We start from the raw sequence: 26,101 nt of genomic DNA on the forward strand, positions 1-26,101 counted from the left end.
TTCTTTACTATACATACGCTATTTTACCAAAAGTATTGGGACAACTGCCTTTACACGCACATGAACTTTAATGGCATCCCAGTCTTAGTCCGTATGTCACCTTCAACTCTTCTGGGAAGGCTGTCCACAAGGTTTAGGAGTGTGTCTATGGGAACGTTTGACCATTCTTCAAGAAGTGCATACTGGAGGTCAGGCACTGGTGTTGGACGAGAAGGCCTGGCTCGCAGTCTCCGCTCTAATTCACCCCAAAGGTGTTCTAGCGGGTTGAGGTCAGGACTCATTGCAGACCAGTTAAGTTCCTCCACCCCAAACTTGCTCATCCATGTCTTTATGGACCTTGCTTTGTGCACTACTGCGCAGTCGTGTTGGAACAGGAAGGGGCCACCCTCAAACTTGTTCCCACAAAGTTGGGAGCATTGTCCAAAATGTCTCGGTATGCTGACGCCTTAACTAAGGGGCCAAGCCCAACCCCTGAAAAACAACCCCACACCAAAAACCCCCCTCCACCAAATGATTTTGACCAGTGCACAAGGACAAGAATGGGTGAGTTTGGGGTAGAGGAACTTGACTGGCCTCAGATTAGTTCAGATTACTGAACTCAACCCGATAGAACACCTTTGAGATGAATTAGAGCGGAGACTGCAAGCCAGGCCTTCTCGTCAACATCAGTGCCTGACCTCACAAATGCGTTTCTGCAAGAATAGTCAAACATTCCCATAGACACACTCCTAAACCTTATGTACAGCCTTCCCAGAAGAGTTGAAGCTGTTATAGCTGCAAAGGGTGGGCCAACTCAATATTGAACCCTACGGACTAAGACTGGGATGCCATTAAAGATCATGTGCGTGTAAAGTCAGGGGTTCCAATACTTTTGGTAACATAGTGTATGTATAGAAAAGAAGGGGAGCCAACCTGGATTGATTTATGTAGAGCACTATGCAACAAAACAGCCTCAAAAACATAGCAATGAAAGTCCAGGGTTGCAGCACTCAAAACAATTCATTGAACAAAAAATGAAGTTACAGCAGTGTTTCCATAGTAATAGTTTTATGTAATTTATTATTTTTTGTCCAATAAATCGTTTTGAGTGCTGCAACCCCTGGACTTTAATTGAAATAAATTATATATATATATATATATAATATATATATATATTTATACAGTATATTGTAAGGGGCAGGCTCCACTGCTATTTGCAGATGTAAACCAGGAAAAGTCAAGTTTGCTGTGCACTTTTATTCAGCTAGGCAGCAAACAAACACAGTTTTGACGCAGGAGGGCTTTGTACAGGAAGTCCATAACCTAAAACAAACAAAACATCTGGCATTGATAAAGCCTTTGAATTTTTTTTTATCCATCTCCTAACTTGTGCCTTTCCACAACTTTATCACAGAGATCTATTGACAGTGTCTTGCCACCCATAGTTGATTGTTTGCTTCGGTTGCACTACCAGGGACTAAAATGCTCCAGGAAAGCTCTTTTCATGCTGAGCTAATCAAAATGACCACAGCTGATCACAGTTGAAAGTCAAATGGCTTTGTGTGCCATCAAGAAGGTGATTAGCTATACCTGATTGATTTTTTAGGAGGGGGTGATCCTTTTTACAATTCAGTGATTCTGTTTTTGAATCTTTTTTATTGTTTCTGACGTGTTATATCTTTCACTTGGATGTTATAGGTTGCACTGAGTAGATACAGCTGGATAAAACAAAAACTTTGTCTGTCTTAATTTCAGGCTGCAGAGCAAAAAAAAATATGATTTTAAAAGGGGGATGATTCTTTTCTATAACCATGGTATACAATTTCTTTGGGGGGGGGGGGGGGTGGAAGCGGAGGCTGAAAACAATAGACTTCTGCTTAAACACAATCTGTCAATCTTGCTCTCTTTTGTCCATGGAAAGAAGAATTATTAACAGGCCACACTGGTGCTGGAGAAACATTGTCTCCAAAGATGTGTCAATATATGGGTAGTAAATGTGTATTTTACAGCTGTAATTTATAATTTACCTGTATACGATTTTTTTGTAGAATTTGAACAGCATCCAAGGGGTTAAAAGAGTAATTGCACTTTTGTTGAGAAAAAATAATTCCCCTCTGGGTGATCTATTTACATTGGAAGGATTTTAACAATCTTTGTTGCAAATTCCTACCCTTTGTTATTCTGCTGCACTTGCAGGGCTCTATTGAAGAAAGTGTTAGGGTCTGTATCCTTTTAGACTTCCCTTCAGAAGTATCTCACCAAAAAATGACACTGTTGCAGGGGATGCCCAAAATCTGACTTGTATCTTGCAGACTATTGTGAAAACCAGTAAGTCAATTGCACAAGCAGGAAATGATATAAATGGGGGGTGTTCTATACACATTCTGGGTACAAAACGCCTCCAGGTAGCCATATTGCATTGCATTTTACATACAATTACAGAACTGCAGATTGAAAGGAAAAGTATTTTTTAATAGCATTCAAATACAATATGACTTGTGGAGCAATTGTATATGCTATATATATATATATATATATATATATATATATATATATATATATATATATATATATATATATATATATATATATATATATATATATTTCTTTTTTATTAGCAGCAGAAATGCCATTTAATATTTAATATTCTCTTGTATGTTGTAATTAAATCATTCTGTTGTTGGATAATAACCTTCCCTTTGTAGTGTTGTACTGATGTCTGCGTAAGATTGTTGCTTGTGCTACTCCAGCCGTATGTGTAATGTATAAATACATATGTTTTCAGAATCAAACATCTCACCATTTTCCATGTACATGGCCAAGATCCCGACTGTTAACTTCTTCTTGAATGTCATCTTCTGTGACAGTAAGCTGTATGGGTTTTGGAATATAATTTGCTTCATTCTGTTATAATAAAAAAGGCAGCAAATTTATACATGGGGAAATACGCCTGCAACTTCAAAGCAAACAAAATTTTATTGAAAGAATCCAAATAATTTAATTAAAGTAGATATACATTACATTTAGTTTGCTAAGACATAATGTATCATAAACTGCCATATTTTATAAAATACCGTATTTATCGGTGTATAACACGCGCCGGCGTATAACACGCACCCCAAGTTTAGGAGGGAATTTTAAGGAAAAAAACTTTTAGGAGGGAAGTTTAAGAAAGAAAAACTTACATTAAAATGCCCATCAATGCAGCGTTATCGGTGTCCATCTGCAGCCTTGTCAGTGTCAGTGCAGCCTTGCTCCAGTGTCTATTGCAGCCTTGTCAGTGCAGCTTTGCCCCAGTGCAGAATTGTCAGTGCAGCCTTGTCAGTGCAGGTTTGCCCCAGTGCAGAATTGTCAGTGCAGCCTTGCCCCAGTGTCCATTGCAGCCTTGTCAGTGCAGCCATGTCAGTGCAGCCTTGCCCCAGTGCAGCCATGTCAGTGCAGCTTTGCCCCAGTGCAGCCTTGCCCCAGTGCAGCCTTGCCCCAGTGCAGCCTTGTGTGATCGCCGCGATCCCTGCTGACATACACAGCCGTGTGTAAATTCAAATATGGCGCTGAGACTGCAGGGATTCGGCGGAGCCGAGATACACATACCCGAGAGTCCTCGGCTTTTCTCGGCGCCGCTTACAGTCCCACCCAGTCCCGCCCTATGATGGATATCACACAGGTCCAATGGCGGGACTGGGCGGGACTGTAAGCGGCGCCAAGAAAAGCCGAGGACTCTCAGGTATGTGTATCTCGGCTCCGCCGAGTCCCTGCAGTCTCGGCGCCATATTTGAATTTACACACGGCTGTGTATGTCGGCGGCAATCGCCGCAATCGCTTCAATCACACAAAATTGGCGGGGATCGGCCTATAACACGCACCCATGATTTTCCCCTGATTTTCAGGGGAAAAAAGTGCGTGTTATATGCCGATAAATACGGTAATTGTGTCATCTTTTTTTCATTCTTTGTTGCATCTCAGTGTTGCTGATCTTGCTGCTTCCTTGCAGCCACTTCAGGTCTATGCACACCAATGATTGCTGGGCTTCTCTTTTCAGGGCAGCATGCATGTAAACTGTGCGTTGGCATGGCCACATCTAGTCTCCACTGGGAGAGCATGTGATAGGGTGACAAAGCTGGGACATAAATAGAAGATAGGGACAAAGCATTGTCATCTTTGAGCAAAGCCATAAATTTAGAAATAGCCCCTGCCACACAGGATCAGCAGACTGTGAAGCTAAAATAGTAAAAGATGATGATGATAAAAAGTAAACAAAAAACAAAGATGTCATACTTACCTGCGCCGTGCAGTGATTTTGCAAACAGCAGCCCCTCCTCTTCTCGCCCCCACATTGGCACTCTTGGCCCCTCCCTCCTGCTGCATGCCCCCCACAGCAAGCAACTTGCTATGGGGGCACCCAAGCTGAGCCGGTGCTCTGTGTGTCCAGTCAGACAAGGAGCTGTGGCTCTGCCCACCCCCTCCATCTCCTTATTGGCTCACTGGCTTTGTTTGACAGCAGCGGGAGCCATTGGCTCCCGCTGCTGCCAAAATCCAATCAGGGGTGCGAGTCCCCAGGGAGGCAAGGCTCTCTTGGGCATCGCTGGAAAGAGAGGGTGCTCAGGTAAGTATTTGGTGGGGCTGCTGCACACAGGAGGTTTCTTACCTTCATGCATTCTGACTTTACAACCACTTTAAGCCCTACATAGGCAAAATGCATTTGGGGGGGGGGGGGGTCTTCTATGGGTGGAAAACCAAGCTGAAGCCAATTTAAATCATATTTTACCAGTTTGGATTTACAGTCTGTTGTTCCTGTGTGCAGCCAGGCACCATTTTCCTGTAGTCTAAGATGAGCCTGACGAACTATACACTCACCGGTCACTTTATTTATTTACACCTGTTCAATTGCTTGGTAACACAAATTGCTAATCAGTCAATCACGTGAGCAACTCAATGCATTTAGGCATCTAGACGTGGTGAAGACAACTTGCTAAAGTTCAAACCGAGCATCATAATCTGAAAGAAAAGGGAATTTAAGTGACTTTGAACATGGCATGGTTGTTGGAGCCAGACGGGCTGGTCTGAGCAGCAGTTGTGTGGACAAAAATGCCTTGTTGATGTCAGAGGTCAGAGGAGAATGGGCAGACCAGTTCGAGATGATAGAAAGGCAACAGTAACTCAAATAACCACTTGTTACAACCAAGTTATGCAGAATACCATCTCTGCATGCACAACACATTGAACCTTGAAGCAGATGGGCTACAGCAGCAGAAGACCACACCTGGTGCCACTACTGTCAGCTAAGAACAGGAAACTGAGGCTACAATTCACACAGGCTCATGAAAATTGGACAATAGAAGATTGGAAAAACGTTGCCTGGTCTTAGGAGTCTCGATTTCAGCTGCGGCATTCAGATGGTATGGTCAGAATTTGGCGCAAACAACATGAAAGCATGGATCCATCCTGCCTTGTATTAACAGTGCAGGCTGGTAGAGGTAGTGTAATGGTGGGGGATATTTTCTTGGCACACTTTGGACCCCTTAGTACCAATTGAGCATCGTTTAAACACCACGGCCTACCTGAGTATTGTTGCTGACCATGTCCATCCCTTTATGGCTACAGTCTACCCCTCTTCCGATGGCTACTTCCAGCAGGATAATGCACCATGTCACAAAGCTCAAATCATCCCATCACTGGCTTCTTGAACATGACAATGAGGTCACTGTACTCTAATGGCTCCACAGTCATCAGAGCTCAATAAAATAGAGCTGTGATGGATCATTGATGTGCAACCGACAAATCTGCAGCAACCTCGTGATGCTATCAGGTCGATATGGACCAAAATCTCTGAGGAATATTTCTAACACCTTGTTGCATCTATGCCATGAAGAATTAAGGCAGTTCTGAAGGGAAAAGGGGGTCCAACCCGGTACTAGCAAGGTGTACCTAATAAAGTGACCAGTGAGTGTACATAGCAACCAGCATACAATGTCACCACTCATAGGACTCACCTTCTAGAGCATTAGAGCAGTATTATTTTTTAGTTTAGCCCACATTCATAAATATAAAAGATTGAAAATTATTTCTGATTTTACAATAACATGTTAAAGCTTTTCTGAGAACATGGTGTTCCCATGATTCCAATATTTATATGAAAGACAGGTACATGGAAGAATTCAAGAGTTTAACCTTTATGACCACTCCTTTTCCTCCGCAAGTCATAGCTGAGCAGATATGAATCAGGAGCAAAAAAGTTCAATTTACCAGCTGCTGAAACAGATGAAGACAGATTACTATGACTACAGACATTTTTTTCTAAATTTCTTATTTTTCTAGGCTGGTTTTCTACTCCATTATTACTATTTTTTTTAACATTTACATTTGTTGTGCTTGGGGGGAGTGACCAGACCGGCATGTGAGAAGCAGCTTCCTCACAGAGCTCCCACCTGTAACCCTGCATTGATCCTGTTCCCGGCGACACTACACTGCCTGAAAGCCACCAGCAGACTTCAGAACAGTAAGGGAACCCGTCGAATTACCTGTTTGAGCAGAACCCATGATGGTTTTGAGAGGAAAGGGCAAAGAAGACGGACACCATTCAGAGATCCACCGCCGCGGGCCTGCAGCAGCGTGGACAGCGCGGTACTGATACCAGTGATGGGAGTAAGTCACACATGTGCAAGTCACAAGCAAGTCTCAAGTCTTAACCTTCAAGTCACAAGCAAGTCCCAAGTTACTGTGGCGAAAAGCAAGCAAGTCAAGTCGAGTCCCTGCTAGAAGTCAAGCAAGTCAAGTCAAGTCATTTATTTTGGTCAAGTCACAAATTAAGTCAAAATACTGATCTACCCTGAAGCCGGGACTCGGGGGAGCTTTCTTTTGGGGGGGGGGGGGGGGGCGGCTTTTGCCTAGGCCAAGACACAGAACTGGTGGTGCCAAGTCATTGCAAGTCATTGCAAGTCAAATAGCCCAAGTCAAAGTCAAGTCGCAAGTCATTAGTGACAAGTCAAAGTCAAGTCGAGTCATTTATTTAATTTTGTCAAGCAAGTCGCAAGTCCTCAAACAGGTGACTCGAGTCTGACTCGAGTCAAGTCATGTGACTCGAGTCCCCCACCTCTGACTGATACACCCAAAGACAGTGAGTAAACTCCCCAAAACTCCTAAGCATGCTGGTGGAGACCCCCTCACAAAGGACATTAGATACTATGCCCAGAAATTGGCAGGCTCCCTGACTCTGGATGAGCCAGTTGAGGGAGGGTGAGAATGAGAGGGAACCCACAGCACAGGGAACTATAGAGGAAGGTGTTCCAGAAGGCACAAATCACAGCAGCTCATGCGGAGGGGATGGAGGAGAACAGTGAGGAAGATGAGGAAGAGCAGGCACAACCCACGCTGGCTGAGTTAATGAGAGCTGTTAATAAATGCGCTGCCTCAGTGAATACTCTGCAGGAACGCTTTGGTGGTCTGAAAGGGGAAGTGTCCCTAATCAGGCAGGACATACAAAAAATCAGGGAAAGAACCACAGCTGGATTAGTGATGTGGAGGACAAACTCCCCCCTCTAAGAGACTCACAACACAATACCAGAATGGTCGCTGCGGTGGACCAATGAGCAGATGACCTCGAGAACAGAATGAGAAGGAATAACGTAAGAATAGTGGGTCTCCCGGATAAGATTGAGGGCACAGACCCCACCGAGTTCATTGAAAAATAGATGCAGGAGGTGTTTGGGAAGGATGCGTTCACACCCCTTTACGCTGTGGAGAGGGCCCACAGGGTCCCACTGAGACCCCTTCCACCGGGTCATCCCCCTCGCCCTATCCTTGCATGTCTACTGCATTACAGGGATAGAGAAATCATTCTGCGTCTGGCCAGAGAGAAGCAAGACATAAGGTTCAATGGTGCGCGCATATCATTTTACCCTGACTTTTCATCTAATGTACAGAAGAGGAGAGCCCAGTTTACAGAGGTTAAGAAATGGCTACAAAAATTACGGGCGCCATACGCCATGCTTTACCCAGCAAGACTTCGTATTACTGCAAGAGGCCAGGCCCACTTCTTTGAACAGACGCCTCAGCCTGGTTGGATATAAATGAAAGTGCCTTTCACCCAGCCAGAAGAATGGCGGCTGAAAAGGATTGACTTTCCTCAAGTTCGCAGGGTTTGATGCCCTAATGCCGTCTGGAAAGCACATTTGATTAATAACTGCCCTGTTTGTTTTCCCCTTTCACATATAGGTGCAATGTTTTCAACTAGACCGGGAACAAGAGTTGATTCATTGCTCTCTGTTCCCCCACAGAGAGAAAGAGTGAAGCCACGAGCAAAACAAAAAGGTACTCTAAGTGCTATATGCATTTTGCTTTACCAGATGTGACTCTCTGGCTGGTGGTTGTGATGCCAGCGGAGATTGGGACCTGTTGTCCTACAGTTGTGCCAGTTGTACAATCCCTCACACTACATCTTATCCTGGGTGCCCTTGGGATCGTGGCTGCGACCGGGCCACACACCAATTAGTGGTCATGTCTATGGCCATTGTCTACTGGGATGTACATAGCAAAGTTGGAGTGCAGTTGCGCTCAAAGGTTCAGAAAGCTTGGAACTGTTCATGCAGTACGGTACAATGTGAACAACACCTACAGACTCGGACCCTACACCTAAAATACCAATTGAATGTTATTGGCTGTTGGATGTGGGGTGGCAGGAAGAAAGCCGGGGAGGACTGGAATGTGGTACATTGTCATTCCCTAGATGTGTTTCTAATATGGCAGGAGGGTTGAACAAGCTTAAGGTGATATCTTGAAATGTTAGGGGAATAGGTGACCCTCTCAAGCGCACAATGGTCTCCACCTCGATGAGAAAATATCTCCCGGCCATATATGCGCTGAAGGAGACTCATCTCACCCCCAGTTCCTTGACATGTCTCAACTTCAGATGGGTGGGTAAGGCCTATCACTCCACTCACACATCCTTTTCCAGGGGAGTGAGTGTATTGATACACAGCTCACTGGACTACCAGGAACTGGATACTGTGATTGACAGTGAGGGGAGGTATGTTTTTTTACATTGCCGTTTGTTCTCTCTGGAATGCATACTTGCCTTTGTGTACATCCCGCTTCTATATAGTCATCGGGTCCTGAGGGGGCGATCTCGGACTTTCAGCTGAGTTGCCCAGAGGTGCCAATTTATAACATGGGAGACTTTAATTGCTTCCTGGATCCATTGCTAGACAAGCACCCACCGCTTCTCATGGGTTGAGGCTCATGCCGCACAGCCCTGAGGAAATTGGTGGAGGAGGTGGGATGGATGGATTTATGGAGGAGTAGGAACCCTGGGAAATGCCAGTTCTCATGTTTTTCGAAAACATATATGTCCCTCTCACGTATTGATTTGTTTTTATGCTCTAAAGCCCGTTCGGTTACAGATATCACCTATGCTCTGAGGGGAATATCGGATCATTCCCCTCTGATCATGGATCTGGAGGTGCCCCCCCCCCCTTCCACATTGCATAGAGCTCCGTGGAAGCTTACCGCCTTTTGGCTCAACTTATTACCATCACCACCTCAGTTTTTGCAAGACATTGTCAATTTCTGGGGGGAGCAGGCAGATGGCCGGGATACAGGAGTGAGGTGGGAGACATTCAAGGCCTTTCTTAGAGCACGGTTTATAAGAGAAATAAATACATTTAAAAAGAAATCGAGTGCACAGAATGAGGGAGTGGAGCATTTGGTACATGACTTGGAGGCCCAATTTGTAACTGACCCTAGTGAGGAACGTAGGGATGCCTGGTTGTCAGCTCAGGATGCATTAAATAGGCTCACCTCTTCTACGGCGGAGCGGAAAAGCTTCTTCAGCAAACTCGCCTTCTATGAGGAAGGGGAACATACTGGTCACCTCCTGGCAAAAATCTCCCATGCTCAACAGGCATCGCCATCAATTGGCGCCCTTAGGGCCTCTGATGGCAAGGTTACTAACTCCCCAGACAACATTATGATGATTCTTAAATCATTTTACTCGGATTTATACTGTTCCTGACAAATTTATACCGAAGCCTCCCTGCAGGACTACCTCGAGGGTATAGAATTGCCCATACTGTCAGAAGCAGACTGTCAACTTCTTGACGCCCCTCTGATTTTGGAGGAGCTTCAAAGCTTCAAACAGCGACCGATATGTTCCCTAACTCCAAGGCACCAGGAGAAGATGGCATACCTATAGAGGTGTATAAGAATTATGGGGAATACTTACTACCTAAGTTACTGGAAGTATTCAAAAAAGATAAAATGTCAGGGTGCCCTCCCCCCTATCTATGTCCAAGGCCATAATAAGGTTACTCTTGAAACCCGGCAAAGACCCCTTAGACCCAGGCTCTTATAGGCCAATATCCCCTTTACAGTCAGTCGTGAAAATACTGGCCTTAGATTGAACAAAGCCATTTCATCCATAATCCACTCGGACCAGGCAGGGTTCATGCCCCAAAAATCCACGGCTATTAACTTGCGCCGATTGTTTCTTAATCTACAATCTATGTCTGATAATATGGGGGACAGGGCTGTGCTATCTCTTGACGCCCACAAGGCCTTCAATAGCATCGAACGGTCGCGGCACAGTGGTGTAGTGGTAGCACTCTCACCTAGCAGTAAGAAGGGTCGCTGGTTCGAATCCCAACCACGACACTACCTGCCTGGAGTTTGCATGTTCTCCCTGTGCCTGCGTGGTTTCCTCCGGGTACTCCGGTTTCCTCCCACACTCCAAAGACATGCTGGTAGGTTAATTGGATCCTGTCTAAATTGGCCCTAGTATGTATGAATGTGAGTTAGGGACCTTAGATTGTAAGCTCCTTGAGGGTAGGGACTGATGTGAATGTATAATGTATATGTAAAGCGCTGCGTAAATTGACGGCGCTATATAAGTACCTGAAATAAATAAAATAAATAAATAAACGGTCCTACTTATGGGTCGTAATGCACAAGTTTGGGTTCGGGAGACACTATATAGCATGGGTTCAACTTTTATATAGCTACCAAAAAGCAGCCATCCGGGAATCTGGGAGGTTGTCTGAATATTTTCATCTTTTTAGGGGGACTAGACAGGGCTGCCCCCTATCGCCCTTATCATTTGCCCTGGCCATTGAACTGCTGGCCGCCTCTATACGCGCCAACGCAAACATCAGGGGCTTACAGTATGGAGAGCACCAGGAAAAATGCATGCTATATGCAGATGACACCATGCTCCTATTAGGTGATACGACCACGTCCTTGCAGGAGGCTATGGCGGTGATTCGCAAGTTTGGCCACTATTCAGGATTAGTAATTAACTGGACTAAGTCCGTGTTAATGGTGTTGGATAATATTCCTGTTCCACAGGAATCAGCTTTATTAGACATTCCTGTGTCCAAGGAATTCAGGTATCTGGGAGTTCAGATTACACCTAACCCTCTAGACTATATTAGACTGAATCTGTCCCCTCTATTGAATCGATGCAGAGACCGGGTGAAGGTATGGTCTAAAATGAAGATGTCCCCCGTGGATAGAATAAATTTGATCAAGATGATCTTGATGCCACCGCTCTTGTATATAGTACACAATTCTCCCATGGTTATTCCCCTAAAACAGTTCAGAGTCATTCATTCCATTTTCAGGTCACTTATCTGGCTAAACTAGGGTTAAACTAGAACAGCTACAACGTCCAAAGGAGGCATGAGGGCTTGCTCTCCCGAACCCATGGCTGTACAACATGGGCTCCCAACTCCAACATATAGCTAGGGTCCTGAGCTCCCCTGAAACCCCAGTACTTAACTTGATGGACCCTGTAACACACCTTCTGAGGGCAGAAACAGGCGGGGAGGTGGAGGAGGGCGTGGAGGCGCTGAGATTTGCAAAGTCAAATAAACTTTTTCCTACTTACAATTTGATGCAAAAAGTGTGGAACAAGGTCAGAGCAATACAGCAGGTAGAGGGCTTCACTAGATATAGTCCCATTTGGAGGAACAAGCGCTACTTGGAACTGGAGAGACTACAATATAGCAAGAGGTGGCAGCAATATGGCATTACACATCTGACACAAATATATATTTAGAGATGGGAAACTGCGCTCCTTTAATGCATTACAGTCTGAATTCAACTTGCCTGCCTCCATGCGGTTCTATTATCTCCAGCTTCAACACGCAGTGGGGACCCAATCGAATGGGGATGCATGGATTCAGAATCCCACACCCACTTTTAACTATATGAGAGAAGTATTCACATATAAGGGGTTCATTTCATGCAGCTACTCCATGCTTCTTACCAAAGTGCTCCCTGATAACACCGCAGGGCTCATATGTAAGTGAGAAGGGGATATAGGTGCCTTTGAGGAAGACCAATGGGAGGAGGCGCTCTCGGCAGTTCCCCTATGTTCCCTTAACGTGGCCCAAAGATTGTCCCAACTCTACATCCTTCTCCGAGTACACTACACACCAGCTAGGCTGGCGAGAATGGGGGTGTGAGATTATCCTGCCTGTACTAGATGCAAGAAAGACCACGGTGACCTGATCCACATGTTGTGGAGGTGCCCTAAATTACATCTCTACTGGAGCGAGGTGCTGGACACAATTAACAGTGTCTTTCAGGTTCAGCTGAAGGCTCACCCTAAACTTTAAATAAAGAAAGACTTTGCAAGCCACAATGGTATAATGCCTCAAATATGGAAATCACCTAGCTGCCCGCGCAGAACATGTTTCATACACAGTGCAATACAATATATACAAAAAATGCGCTGCGCTAAGGTGAAGATGTAAATCTGGAGAATATTCAAATACTAAATAATAATGCATATATGGTTTGCTGAAGATACCGTATAGATGGCCCTTCCAGCCACAGTGATAAATAAAACGATGTGTTTAAAGTGCAATGTGTGAATATTATGCTGGATGTATAACATCCAAATAGGAGTAGCAATTACTCAGCTGGTGCCAGTATATATAATGAATAAAAAATCATATATATTGCATGAAAAATACCATGTAAATATATTACAGTGACATATGATAAGTGCAAAATACAAAAAAGTGCCAAGTGCCACACGATAAGTGTAAGTATCAAATCCAAAATAAATATAACACATGATTAATAAGTCCAATATATAAAATGTATGTAGAATCCATAAAACAGTTCATAAAGAAGAATCCAACGTGTGTGCAATAATCTTAGTGCTTAGTGCTCAGAATTCCATGCTCAAGTGCCATCCAGGGACCCCCAGGACAGCCGCTCCCCTCAGAGCGTGTGACTCAGTTGTGAAACTGAGTCTAAACACGCTTAGGAGCCATCCCACGGCTCAATGATGGTATCCAGATACACAGTTATTCAGCAGCAGCTCCACAGTTGAAAATGAAGGAAAAAGAAAAAACTGGATAGTGTGGTACCGTTTATAAAGTATTTATTGGAATAAAAACTCCCCACAGTAGGGTACTCACATTCTCAGGGTGCGTAAGTGCACCAATCTAGCAACAGCCACCAAAGTTTATCTGTCAAAAGGGATAAGCTGTGCATCGCATCACAGTGCAGTGAATAGCTCCGTGTTCTGTCCTGGGCCCTCCCCTACGCGTGTTCGAGACAGGGTCACGTGTCTTCATCAAGGGGATTTCAAATCCTATTCACTGCACTGTGATACGACGCACAGCTTATCCCTTTTGACAGATAAACTTTGGTGGCTGTTGTTAGATTGGTGCACTTACGCACCCTGAGAATGTGAGTACCCTACTGTGGGGAGTTTTAATTCTAATAAATACTTTATAAACGGTACCACACTATCCAGTTTTTTTCTTTTCCTTCATTTTCAACTGTGGAGCTGCTGCTGAATAACTGTGTATCTGGATACCATCATTGAGCCGTGGGATGGCTCCTAAGCGTGTTTAGACTCAGTTTCACAGCTGAGTCACTGTGATATATTTACATGGTATTTTTCATGCAATATATATGATTTTTTATTCATTATATATACTGGCACCAGCTGAGTAATTGCTACTCCTATTTGGATGTTATACATCCAGCATAATATTCACACATTGCACTTTAAACACATCATTTTATTTATCACTGTGGCTGGAAGGGCCATCTATACGGTATCTTCAGCAAACCATATATGCATTATTATTTAGTATTTGAATATTCTCCAGATTTACATCTTCATCTTAGCGCAGCGCATTTTTTGTATACACCCTAAACTTTGTTTACTAGGCATCATGGATGATGTTCCGGAGGAGGAGCCCTCTAGGATAGGGATAACCAGGGCCCTATTTCAGGCCAGAAAACTTATACTAAGGCACTGGAAATCAGAAGAACCCCCTGCGGTGAGAGAATGGTTGAAACAAATGGGCGACACTATTAGATTAGAGAAATATATTTATCAACACAGGGGTAGTATGAAAAAATTTGATACATTTTGGGCACATTGGCTGAATGTCCCTGGTTTGGCTCCGGTTAATCTAATTATGGACCGGCTGCTACTATAAAGGACAAGGTATAGGTGGAGCACTGCCCGAGGTATTTAATGTATCCAGCGTAATAAGTACCGTCTGGCACTACCATATGGTATACATTTCTGTATGGTGCAAAAAATGTTTTCTCTGTTCTATTTCATTGTTTTGTGAGTACAAGCCTAAATTGTGGAGAAAAAGAATGCATGACCGTACTGCTTGTAAAAATTTTGCATAATCAATAAAATCCTTTTTGATTTAACATTTGTTGTGCTTGCTTCCATTTTCTGTGTAATAGTTCTGCTATAAATTGATTTTTTAGTAGTCTTGAAATTTTTGTTTTCTGGCTTTGTTTGAAGTGTACTGTTTTAAAACTTATCTAGCACTATTGTCACACCTCTGCCACCCCCTGCCAATACCAACTCATTGCTCACTCCTCTTTCTCAGATTGTAAGCTCCTCTATACAAAGATGAAGGTATGCACAGACCCAGCATGGCTCCCACTGAGTTACAAATCTCCTAAAGTGGGATTAAACATAAAATAATGCTGACAGGTAGTATCTTTTTTATAACAGAAGAGGCCCCATCATTCTCGTCTGTGTTCATTATTATTATTATTATTTTTATTATTATTATTATTATTATTATACAGTGATTATATAGAGCCAACAGTTTACACAGCGCTTTACAATATAAAGTCAGACAGTACAGTTACAATATAATACAAGAGGGTTAGGAGGGCCCTGCTTATAAGAGCTTACAATATAATAGAAGAGTTATAAACTCTTCTCCCTGCCTGTGAGCATTTATGTATAACGAGCCACGCATGGGCAGCTCAGTGTACATTTCTAACACCATGTGGTGTGATGATGTGACTTCCGTGTGCATGTGCAGGAATTATGTCATCATAGCCCTGCCAACCAAGCAGTTGAAGGTTTCTCAAGCTGGGGTGGGCGTTGAATCCCCACATCTTTCGTATATCTGGTTTTTGATGCTCCTATGATTCTTACGGGTGGTCGGGTGCAAGCTGTTCCTTTACCTGAACTACTGCCGGAGGCTCCAGTGAATTTCACTGACTTTTTTTCTACAATCAACATATGCCGGACTTTCGATTCACAGGGTGGAACTCTCCTAGGGTTGTTTGTTCTAGGGATCAAGCTGCATACCGGACAATTTTTCTTTTTCTTTCTCATTTTAAGTTTTTGTTTTGCTTGGTTTTGGGTTGGAACCTTGTTATAGGTTCTACAGTTTCTGGTATGATAGCAGGGGGGGTTTTGTTAGACCACTGTCACGGCAATTATATAGTTTCTGCACGCATGCCTTTAATGGTACACATGTCCTCGTATAGGGCTTTCCAGCAAATCTTTACTCAATTGCAATCTATCCTGAAGGTCTTATATTGTATAATATCTTCTGATGGATAGTAGAATCAAAATTTTATCCTGGAATATCAGAGGTTTGAACAGCAAGTTTAAAAGAGCAGCGTTTTTTCAGTATCTTGGGCAGATAAAACCACATATCGTCCTCTTGCAGGAGACTCACCTGGAGGGCAGCAAAATTCTGTCTCTGCGTAAACCATGGATTCAGAGGGCAATTCATTCTACTTATTCTACTTATGTAAGAGGAGTGTCTATACTAATAAGTAAAGCTATAGCTTGTACAATACATCAGGTGATTACGGATCCGGGGGGACGGTATGTGGTGGTCTCCTTAGAAGTATATAATCATAAATTCTTGTTGGTTAATGTATACTTACCTCCGCCATTCCAGGTAAAACTTCTGTATGATTTAATGGTGACATTGGCTCCTTTCCTTCATATGCCAATCCTCCTTATGGGTGATTATAATGCCATCCTGGACCGGGTGCTGGACTCCTCCAATGCCGCTAGGCCGGCCTCGGTGGACCTCTGCTCCTGGGCAGCTATGGCAGGCTTAACGGAAGTGTGGAGGTGGAAATATCCTGATGTTACGGCTTACTCACATTTATCCTTTGCACACAGATCTTCCGCAAGGATTGATTTAGCCTTTGGAAATGCCCCCTTGTTGAAACATGTGTGTGCATCAGAGTATTTACCCGGAGGGGTTTCAGATCATAACCCTCTTATGCTTACACTGACATTTCCCTCGGGAGCTAAAAAAGGGGGTTGGAGGTTATCACCAGACTGGTTATTAGAAGATCAGGTGTGTACGCATGTTCAAAATTCTGTAGAAAACTATTGGAAATGTAACGAAGGTTCAGTAAACCCCACTATAGAATGGGATGCCTTTAAGACAGTAATCAGGGGGGAGTGCATTTCAGCAATCAGTTCAGCCAAAAAGGATCAAAGATGTGAGGGGGAGTCTCTCCTTGCCACAGAACGGGAGGCAGCACAGGTTCAAGTGGACGCTCCTTCGGAGCAAGGGTATATATCCTTGTTAGAAGCAAGACGCTCGATTGATATTCATTTTAAAACATTGGCTAGCAAAGAGATTAAGCAGAGGGCGGAGACCATCTTTGCAGAAGGAGATAAGAATGGTAGGCTTTTGACCAATCTGGTTGCTGACCAAAAGGCGCCGGTTAGTATTCCGGTTGTGAAGGGGGAGGGTGGGACTCTCATAACTGAACCGGCAGACATTTTAGAGGAATTTGTACGTTTTTATTCAAAGTTGTATTCCCCCATACCGCAATATAGTTCTATAGAGCTAGACGAGTTATTACAAACTCTCTCCATGACTAAATTGTCAGAAGCTGATGCTGCGTCTTTGGACGAACCTATTTCTGTACTTGAAGTAGAAGCTGCCATATTAGCATTCCCCCCTAAGAAGGCGCCGGGGCCAGATGGGTTCCCCGCGGATTTCTATAAGTCATATTTGTCTCAGGTGGCCCTTCGATTGACCAAGCTTTTCGCTTTCTGTTGGGAGCAGGGAGCTTTGCCGGCGTCCATGATGGAGGCATATATGGTGCTCCTTCTGAAGCCGGACAAGGATCCCACGGAGTGTTCCTCCTATCGCCCCATTGCATTGTTAAATATGGATCTGAAGATTCTTGCCAAAGTTTTAGCAATGCGAGTAGCAAAGGTCCTCTCCACGGTGGTGGATATTGACCAGACGGGTTTTATGCCTGGTATGTCAACTGATACAAATTTGAGAAGATTGTTTACACATCTCCAACTAGAAGTATCTGAGTCTCCGGCGAGGGTCGTTATCTCCATAGACATCGAGAAAGCTTTTGACACGGTAGATTGGGGATATATGCATAGAGTACTGGAAGCATTAGGATTTGGTCCTGTGTTTCGTCGCTGGATAACGATGTTATACAGTGAACCTCGGGCGGCAATAAGACTGGGGTTGTCAGTCTCTGACTTCTTTAAAATCGGTAGGGGAACTAGGCAGGGGTGTCCCTCTCTCCATTTCTTTTTGCAATGATGATGGAACCTATTGCCAGGGCGCTAAGGCAATCTAGAGAGTTAGGAGGAATACAAGTGGGGACAATTCAAGAATGTGTATTGCTTTATGCGGACGACTTGCTTCTGTTCCTCCGCGATCCGGGGCCTTCATTAAAGGCTGCTCTTTTAATTCTGGACAAATTTGCCACCTATTCTGGTTTGCGGGTGAATTGGAGAAAGTCGTCTATATTGCCACTGGGTCCTGAGGCGCAGGCCGAGAGAGATGATACCCTTCCTCTGCGCTGGGTTTCCTCTATTACTTATTTAGGGGTCAAAATCACAGCCAACATTGACGAATATATGAAACTGAACCTTCTCCCATTGGTGACTAGACTAAAGCAAAAGGTCCAAATATGGCAGAAGCTACCGCTCTCACTTATGGGAAGGGTGAGTTTATTAAAAATGAAGTTCCTATCTGTTATTCTGTATTTTTTGCGTCATTCCCCCATTTGGATACCGAAATCCTTTTATTCCACCCTCAATAGAATCATAGGATCTTTCATATGGCATCCGCAGGCACCTCGCATTAGCTTAAAGACCCTTCAGGAACCATAGGGGCAGGGAGGTTTAGCACTTCCAGACTGGCAAAAATATTATTTGGCTGGTCAAATGCTATTTGCCAGACGTTGGCTGATGGCTGATAATGGAGACTCTGCTAATGTTCTGGAAGCAGCGTATATTGGTTCGTATGAAAGTCTGAGTTTAGCCCTATACAGAGGTCCGAAGTCAGGACTGCCTAAAACGGCCTCAATGGGAACCACTATTAGAGCCTGGGAGGTTGCTACTACTTTAGTATCCCCTAGTTATGTCGGAGACACACCTTCAGCACCATTATGGTTCAATCCAAATCTATCGCATTTTTGCTCCATTCCAGATCCAACAGTGTGGTCTGGTAGGGGCATAAAGAAATTGGAAGATATTACTAGAGAGGGGGATCTCCTCACCTTCGATCAACTTAAGGCAAGGCATGATCTTCTAAACTCTACCTTTTTTCGATACCTGCAGCTGCGCCATGCTTTTAGGGCGCAGTTCGGGGACCGAAGGGTGGAATATCTCCCTTCACCACTGGAACTCATGTTAAAGGATGAAGACTTATCCAAACCATTATTAACAATTTATAAATCCCTATTTAAAAAAACACCGCTGGGGGTAGTCAGATGCAGGGAACGATGGGAGAGGGAGGTTCCAGAAATACAAGGGGAGGACTGGGAGGATATGTAGGATCACCCCTTTAAAAATTTGGTCTCAGCCCGAGATCGGTTAATTCAATTCAAATTTCTACACTGCATTTATCTAACTCCAGCTAGGCTATCGCGGATTTTCCCGTCCTCTGATGGAAAGTGTTGGAGATGTGTGCATTCCCCAGCGGATACGCAACACATTTTTTGGGGTTGCCCGGAAATAAGTATTTTTTGGAGGGAGCTCACAGATTGTCTGTCGGAAGTGCTCAGCACTCCAGTACCTTTGATTCCTAAAGTCTGTCTCATTGGATTAGTGGAAGAAGTGGTACCTTCTTTAGCACACCGCACTCTACTGAATATAGGTTTATTTTATGGTAAAAAAGCTATATTGTTGAAATGGAAAAATCCAGCTGCACCCACGCTTTCTTTCTGGAAGGGTTTAGTCAATTCAGCAATACCCTTGTATAAGGCTACTTATAGAATCAGAGGCTGTCCAAAGAAATTTACAAAAGTATGGCAACCGTGGTTGGATGCAGCAGTAACCGTGGGCTAAACTGATCAACACGCTGTAGGCTGGTAAAATACTATTGCTGAGTGGGATTTGTAGGGTTGGATGTTGTTTTTCTCTCATAGCTGCTTTCTATGTTCCTGAATTGCTTTTATACAAAAAGAGAGAAAAAAATGCTGTGTATCCAGAGGACAGTGCAAACCTGTATTTTCTCAGTATTAACGCATTTCTATTTAAAATTTGAAGTGACTGTGACAGTTGATCGGGTTAGGGTGGGGGGAAGAGGGGGGGAATTTGTTAGTTCTTAATGTATGGCCCTACGTGGCGAAATCGAGGGCGGGTACGTTGCCCGTCTGGTTGTTGGATGGTGTGTCTGTATTGTTTATTTTCAATGTAAAATTAATAAAAAGAATTAAAAAAAAAAAAACAAGCAGTTGAAGAGTCAGAAACCAAAGGGAAGACAAGGAGAAGACGGCAGCATCCCTGACCAATGGGAGCGCTGAGAGTGCAGGGCTGGAGGGGATCGTTTGCCATTCAAGTGTGCCATAATGTGCTTATATGTTATACATACTAGCACATCATGCATACCTCCCAACTTTTTGAGATGGGAATGAGGGACACCTATCAGCAAAAGTATGCAGGCATAGGACACACCCCTTGCCACGCCCCCTTAAAGGAGAATTGTACAAAAGAACAAGATTGGTTGAACCCACAAGTGCTTTTTTTTACCACTACTATTTCTTTATACTGGCTTTTGGAATTTACAAATGCAGCAATTTAGAAATCAGATGAAAGGTTTAGCACTGGAAAACACTTTTTGATAGATAAAAGTGCATTTTATATACAACTATATTGATCAGACCAAAATGAGGGACAAATGAGGAGGAATGAGTGACAGAGGGACATTGCTCCAAAACAGTGACAGTCCCTCGAAATCAGGGACAGTTGGGAGCTATGCATCATGGCTAAAAGCTCTTGGGGTCCAATTTAAAAAAAAATGGCAGAGGTTTATTTCGCCTTAGAGGTAAGCAAGCAAAGACACAAAATAATTAAAGTGCATCTGGTTTAGGATATCAGCTGATTTGCCCATAAGAATCCCATTTAGCTTCAGAAACTAAAACAAAGTGGTCTTTCATAGACTAAAGAACAAGAATTGTTCATTTGTTTTCTTTGATCAAATTATTTATACACATGTCTTGTCTATCTTAACCGCTTACCAACTGTATACTGTACATTAATGGCAGCTCTCCTGCACAGGATCGCATACAAAAACATGTAGCAGAATGCATATTGACTTAAATTTATGAAGAAATTATTTTTTTCAAATTTTTTTTATTGGATATGTTTTATAGCAGAAAGTATTTTTTTTTCAAAATTGTCGGTCTTTTTTTTGTTTATAGCACAAAAAATAAAAACAACAGAGGTGATCAAATACCACCAAAAGAAAGCTTTATTTGTGGGAAAAAAGGTCTTAAATTACCGTATATACTCATGTATAGGTCGACCCGAATATAAGTCGAGGCCCCTAATTTACCACAAAAAACTGGGAAAAATTTATTGACCCGAGTATAAGATGAGGGTGAGAAATGCAGCAGCTACTGTAAGTGGAAAAGAGGGTCAACAATGCCCATCTGCATCTGCATTAATTCCCTGTGCATGCCTCACTGTGTCCTGTGCATGTGTCCCTGTATCCTGTGCAGCCTACCTGTGTCCTGTGCATGTGTCCCTGTGTATGTGTCCCTGTGTATGTGTCCCTGAGTCCTGTGTATGTGTCCCTGTGTCCTGTGTATGTGTCCCTGTGTCTTGTGCATGTGTCCCTGTGTCCTGTGCATGTGTCCCTGTGTATGTGTGCATGTGTCCTGTGCAGCCTACTTGTGTCCTGTGCATGCTTCCATGTGGCGCTCTGCACAGATCAGCATGTGATAATACCATTCGGTGGTCATTCCACTGTTCAAAAGCCGCGCCTCCTCCTTGTCTGTGATAGGCAGAGCACTCCATTTCCCAGCAGTCAGCGGTCAGCCTATCACGGACATTCTCTCATCCTCATACCACGGACGAGGATGAGAGAATGTCCGTGATAGGCTGTACACCGACTGCTGGGAAATGGAGTGTTCTGCCTATAACAGACGAGGAGGAGGCGCGGCTTTTGAACAGTGGAGTGGCCGCCGAATGGTAATATCACACGCTGGCCACCGTCTGCCTGCATGACACGCTGATCAAGTAGGCAGAAGGCGGTGACTCGAGTATAAGTCGAGGGGGGCACTTTAAGCCTAAAAAAAGGGCTGAAAATCTCGACTTATATTCGAGTATATACGGTATATTTGCGTACAGCGTCACACGTCCGTGCAATTGCCAGTTAAATTAATGCAGTAACGCAAAATGGCCTGGTCATGAAGGAGGGTAAATCTTCCGGAGGTCAAGAGGTCTAAGTATAACTAAAGGCACATTCTTTTATTTTTTTTTGAAGAGGATGGAGAGGGATTAGAACACCCATTTTTTTATTGCTCTCTGTGCCTCCCTTAGGGATAGTCATCCTCTCTATTTGTCCTGTTTACCATTATCATTGAACATGAAAGTTAAAGAAAATCACAAATTTTGGGTTGTCCCCAGAAAAGTGATCAAGGGCAAATATTCCAATGGGGGGCACTAATTCTGGTGACCTGGGGGGCCCAAGGAATATTCTTAACTTGCAAGGATTTCCTCTCACTTTCTGTTTTGGTTATGGGACAGGAAATTAAGGTAAATCTCCCTAATGGGACACAGATGGCAAAAAAAAAACTGACATGGATTATAACCCTTCCTTACTCCATCCAAAATGAAAGAAATTAATGTTTTGCCTATGGTTTTACTTTTACTAAGATAAATTAAATTCAATGCAAAAAGTTAGTCCATTGTCCTGTTAATGGAGGCATTCTTTTTCAATATTATCTTGTGCAGTAACATGTAAATAAAAATATTACTGTTTTTGAAATGACACAGGGGGTCGATGTACTAAAGGAAAATAGACTGTTCACTTTGCAGAGAAAGTTGCACTTTGAATGAGAATTTTCCCCAGAGCTTAGTGAATGAGATGAAGCTCTGCTGACATCAATGATCCAAAAGCAAAAATGTTGTTGTTGTTTTCTTCCACATGATTGGGTATTTTTTGCAAAGCTTCACTTACCACATTCACTCAGCTATGGGGAAAATTATCTTGCAAAGTACAACTTTCCTTGCAAAGTGGAAAGCCTATTTGCCATTAGTAAATCAACCCCAGAGTGTCACCCTATTGGCTATACACTAAATGACCAAAAGTCTGTGGACACCTATATGAGCTGGTTAGACATTCCATCCCAAAACCATAGACATTATAATGAAGTTGCCACCCTTGCAGCTCTAACAGCCTCCACAGCTTTCCACAAGATTTTAGAGTGTGTCTGTGGGAATCTGTGCCTGTTTAGGTAAACAAAAAGCACAGGTACTGATGTTAGATGAGAAGATCTATTAAATTTGTCCTAAAGGTTACGATCAGGGCTCTGTGGAAGACAATCAACTTCTTCCACACCAAACTCATCATACCATTTCTGCACCTAAACATAATCGGTTTCTACTGTTAACCAAATTAAAGAAGCAGAACTTCACCAGAAAAGGAAAGTTCTGCTGAACTTCCTCCTTCCCCCTCCTCCGCCTGTATTGCTGTTAGGTTTTTTTTTTCTGGGAGTGGGTATTTATTTCTGGCAGGTACCTGCTCCACTTCTGCTTGGCTTGCTTAAGCGAACAGAACAGCAATTCGCTAAACCCCCACCTGCAACCTCCTGAGACTAAGGCCCCTTTCACACTGGGGCAGTTTGCAGGCCCTATTGCGCTAAAAATAGCGCCTGCAAACCGATCTAAAACTGCCGCTGCTGTGTCTCCGATGTGAAAGCCCGAGGGCTTTCACACTGGAGCGCTGCGCTGGCAGGAGGGGAAAAAAAACTCCTGCAAACAGCATCTTTGGAGCGGTGAAGGAGCAGTGTATTCAATGGGGCAGCGCGGCTATACCGCTGGCATAGCGCCACTGTAGCAGGGCTTTGCGGGCAGTTTTAACCCTTTTTCGGCCGCTATTGGGAGTTAAACCCTCCCCGCTAGCGGCTAAATACCGCTGCTAAAACGACGGTAAAACGCCACTAAAAATAGCGGCGTTTTACTGCCGACACCCCCACCACCCCAGTGTGAAAGGGGCCTTATATATTCCAGGAGACTGTGGGACCATTCAGAAAGCGCAGCATATCTTGCACATACACAGAGGAAAGTCAGCTGTAAAACACCAGGAAGTCACAGCTGGATTCCCACAATCAAGATACCAGTGCTGGAGACCCAAAGAACTTTCCTGGGTGAAACCCTGGACTGGTAAATGTCTGTATATTAAGAGTCAGTAGCTACAATATTTGTAGCTGCTGGCTTTTCATTTTTTTTTCCCATAATGACCAGAGCTACTCTTTAAGATAGAAGTCTGTACATAATATTGCTTATTAACTTTCTCAAACCTTTATATCTGAAACTTCTTTAGCTTTTTCTTTTTCTTGAGTGGAATGGTCTTCCTGCTCATCTGCTTCCAGTACTGGATGCACAGGCATACTCTCTGGATCAATAAGGATCTCATAAGGTACCATTGGATGCTTCCAAGAAGCCGGTGTAAAAACCTCCCATGGGTCTGCCTGACCAAATGTTCCTAGGGTAGTGAAAAAAACAAATTATACTCAAGATACATCACTTGGTATTTAGTAATGTTAACATCTGTTCATTTCTACATCTACTGTATAAGGTCTTTTAATGAAACATTTTTTTAGTACCGGGTGGTAATGTTCTGTTATTTTTCAAACAAAGATGATAATAATCATTTAAATTAATTTAAAATTAGATATATAAAGTAATCCTTTATTTTAGTATTTAATAGAACTACAGTGCCTTGCAAAGGTGTTCACCCCCCTTGGCTTTTTACCTATTTTGTTACATTACAGCCTTTAGTTCAAAGTTTTTTTAATCTGAATTATATGTGATGGATCACAACACAAAAGTCTAAGTTGCTGAAGTAAAATTAGAAAAATATATATACATAAAACTATTTTTCAGAAATAAAAAACTGATAATTGGCATGTGCGTATGTATTCACCCCCTTTGTTATGAAGCCCATAAAAAGCTCTGGTGCAACCAATTACCTTCAGAAGTCACATAATTAATGAAATAATGTTCACCTGTGTGTGATCTAAGTGTCACATGATCTGTGATTACATATACACACCTTTTTGAAAGGCCCCAGAGGCTGCAACACCTAAGAAAGAGGCACCACTAACCAAACACTGCCATGAAGACCAAGGAACTCTCCAAACAAGTAAGGGACAATGTTTTAGAATCCCTAGGAGCACCATCAAATCTATCATAACCAAATGGAAAGAACATGGCACAACAGCAAACCTGCCAATAGATGGCCGCACACCAAAACTCATGGACAGGGCAAGGAGGGAATTAAAGCAGAGTTCCACCCAAATTTTGAACAATATCTGTATGTATTCTCTTCTTTGCCTAGATGCTGACATGCCATTTAAAAAAAATTGAAATCGCCATAATTACCTTTTATTTTTCTATTCTTCTTTGCACTTCCTGGTTCTCCTCCCGTGGGAGTAGGTGTGTTTCTAGCCTCTCCCAGACTCCTGGGAGCTAGTCTCAGGCTTCCCAGGATGCCACTGAGCATGTGCGGGAACGAGCGGTGAATGCTGGGAGCACAGCATTCACCACATCCAGGAAATAAATGCTTGTGGGCTTCAAATGCCCACAATGAAGATGGAAACCGCCTGCAGTGAATAATATAAGTTATTCTTTCCGACGAAATCTGACACAGGCGGACATATTACACACAATATGTGAGTATGTAATGCTGAGAAGAAAAGTTTGTGAATGAACTAAAAAAAAAAAAAAACACGATATATAGGTGGACCCCTGCTTTAATCAGAGAGGCAGCACAGAGACCTAAGGTAACCCTGGAGGAGCTGCAGAGTTCCACAGCAGAGACTGGAGTATCTGTACATAGGACGACAATAAGCCGCACGCTCCATAGAGTTGGGCTTTATGGCAGAGTGGCCAGAAGAAAGCCATTACTATTAGCAAAAAACAAAATGCCATGTTTTGAGTTTGCGAAAAGGCATGTGGGAGACTCCCAAAATGTATGGAGGAAGGTTCTCTGGTCTGATCAGACTAAAATTTAACTTTTTGGCCATCAAAGAAAACGCTATGTCTGGCGCAAACCTAACACATCATATCACCCAAAGAACACCATCCACAGTGAAATATGGTGGTGGCAGCATCATGCTGTGGGGATGTTTTTCAGCAGTCGGGACTGGGAAACTGGTCAGGGTTGAGGGAAAGATGAATGGTGCTAAATACAGGGATATTCTTGAGCAAAACCTGTACCACTCTGTGTGTGATTTGAGACTAGGACAGAAGTTCACCTTCCAGCAGGACAATGACCCCAAACACACTGCTAAAGCAACACTTGAGTGGTTTAAGGAGAAACATGTAAATTTGTTGGAATAGCCTAGTCAGCCCAGACCTAAATCCAATAGAAAATCT

At 43.4% G+C, this 26,101-nt stretch overlaps 1 protein-coding gene across 2 annotated transcripts in view; it reads right to left on the reverse strand.

Annotated features, from left to right (window-relative positions):
* The window catches only part of LOC141127143 (cilia- and flagella-associated protein 337-like), a 238,643-nt gene that overhangs the window by 4,268 nt on the left and 208,274 nt on the right, over positions 1–26,101 (reverse strand). For both annotated transcript variants that reach the window (XM_073613357.1, XM_073613358.1), the window contains exons 28-29: positions 24,022–24,206; positions 2,780–2,883 (exon numbers count right to left, since the gene is read on the reverse strand). In XM_073613357.1, the coding sequence (XP_073469458.1) occupies positions 2,780–2,883; positions 24,022–24,206 (289 nt within the window). The remainder of the gene's footprint in view (positions 1–2,779; positions 2,884–24,021; positions 24,207–26,101) is intronic.

Source organism: Aquarana catesbeiana, linkage group LG02 (genome assembly GCF_042186555.1).
Source record: "Aquarana catesbeiana isolate 2022-GZ linkage group LG02, ASM4218655v1, whole genome shotgun sequence".
Classification (NCBI taxonomy): Eukaryota; Metazoa; Chordata; class Amphibia; order Anura; family Ranidae; genus Aquarana; species Aquarana catesbeiana.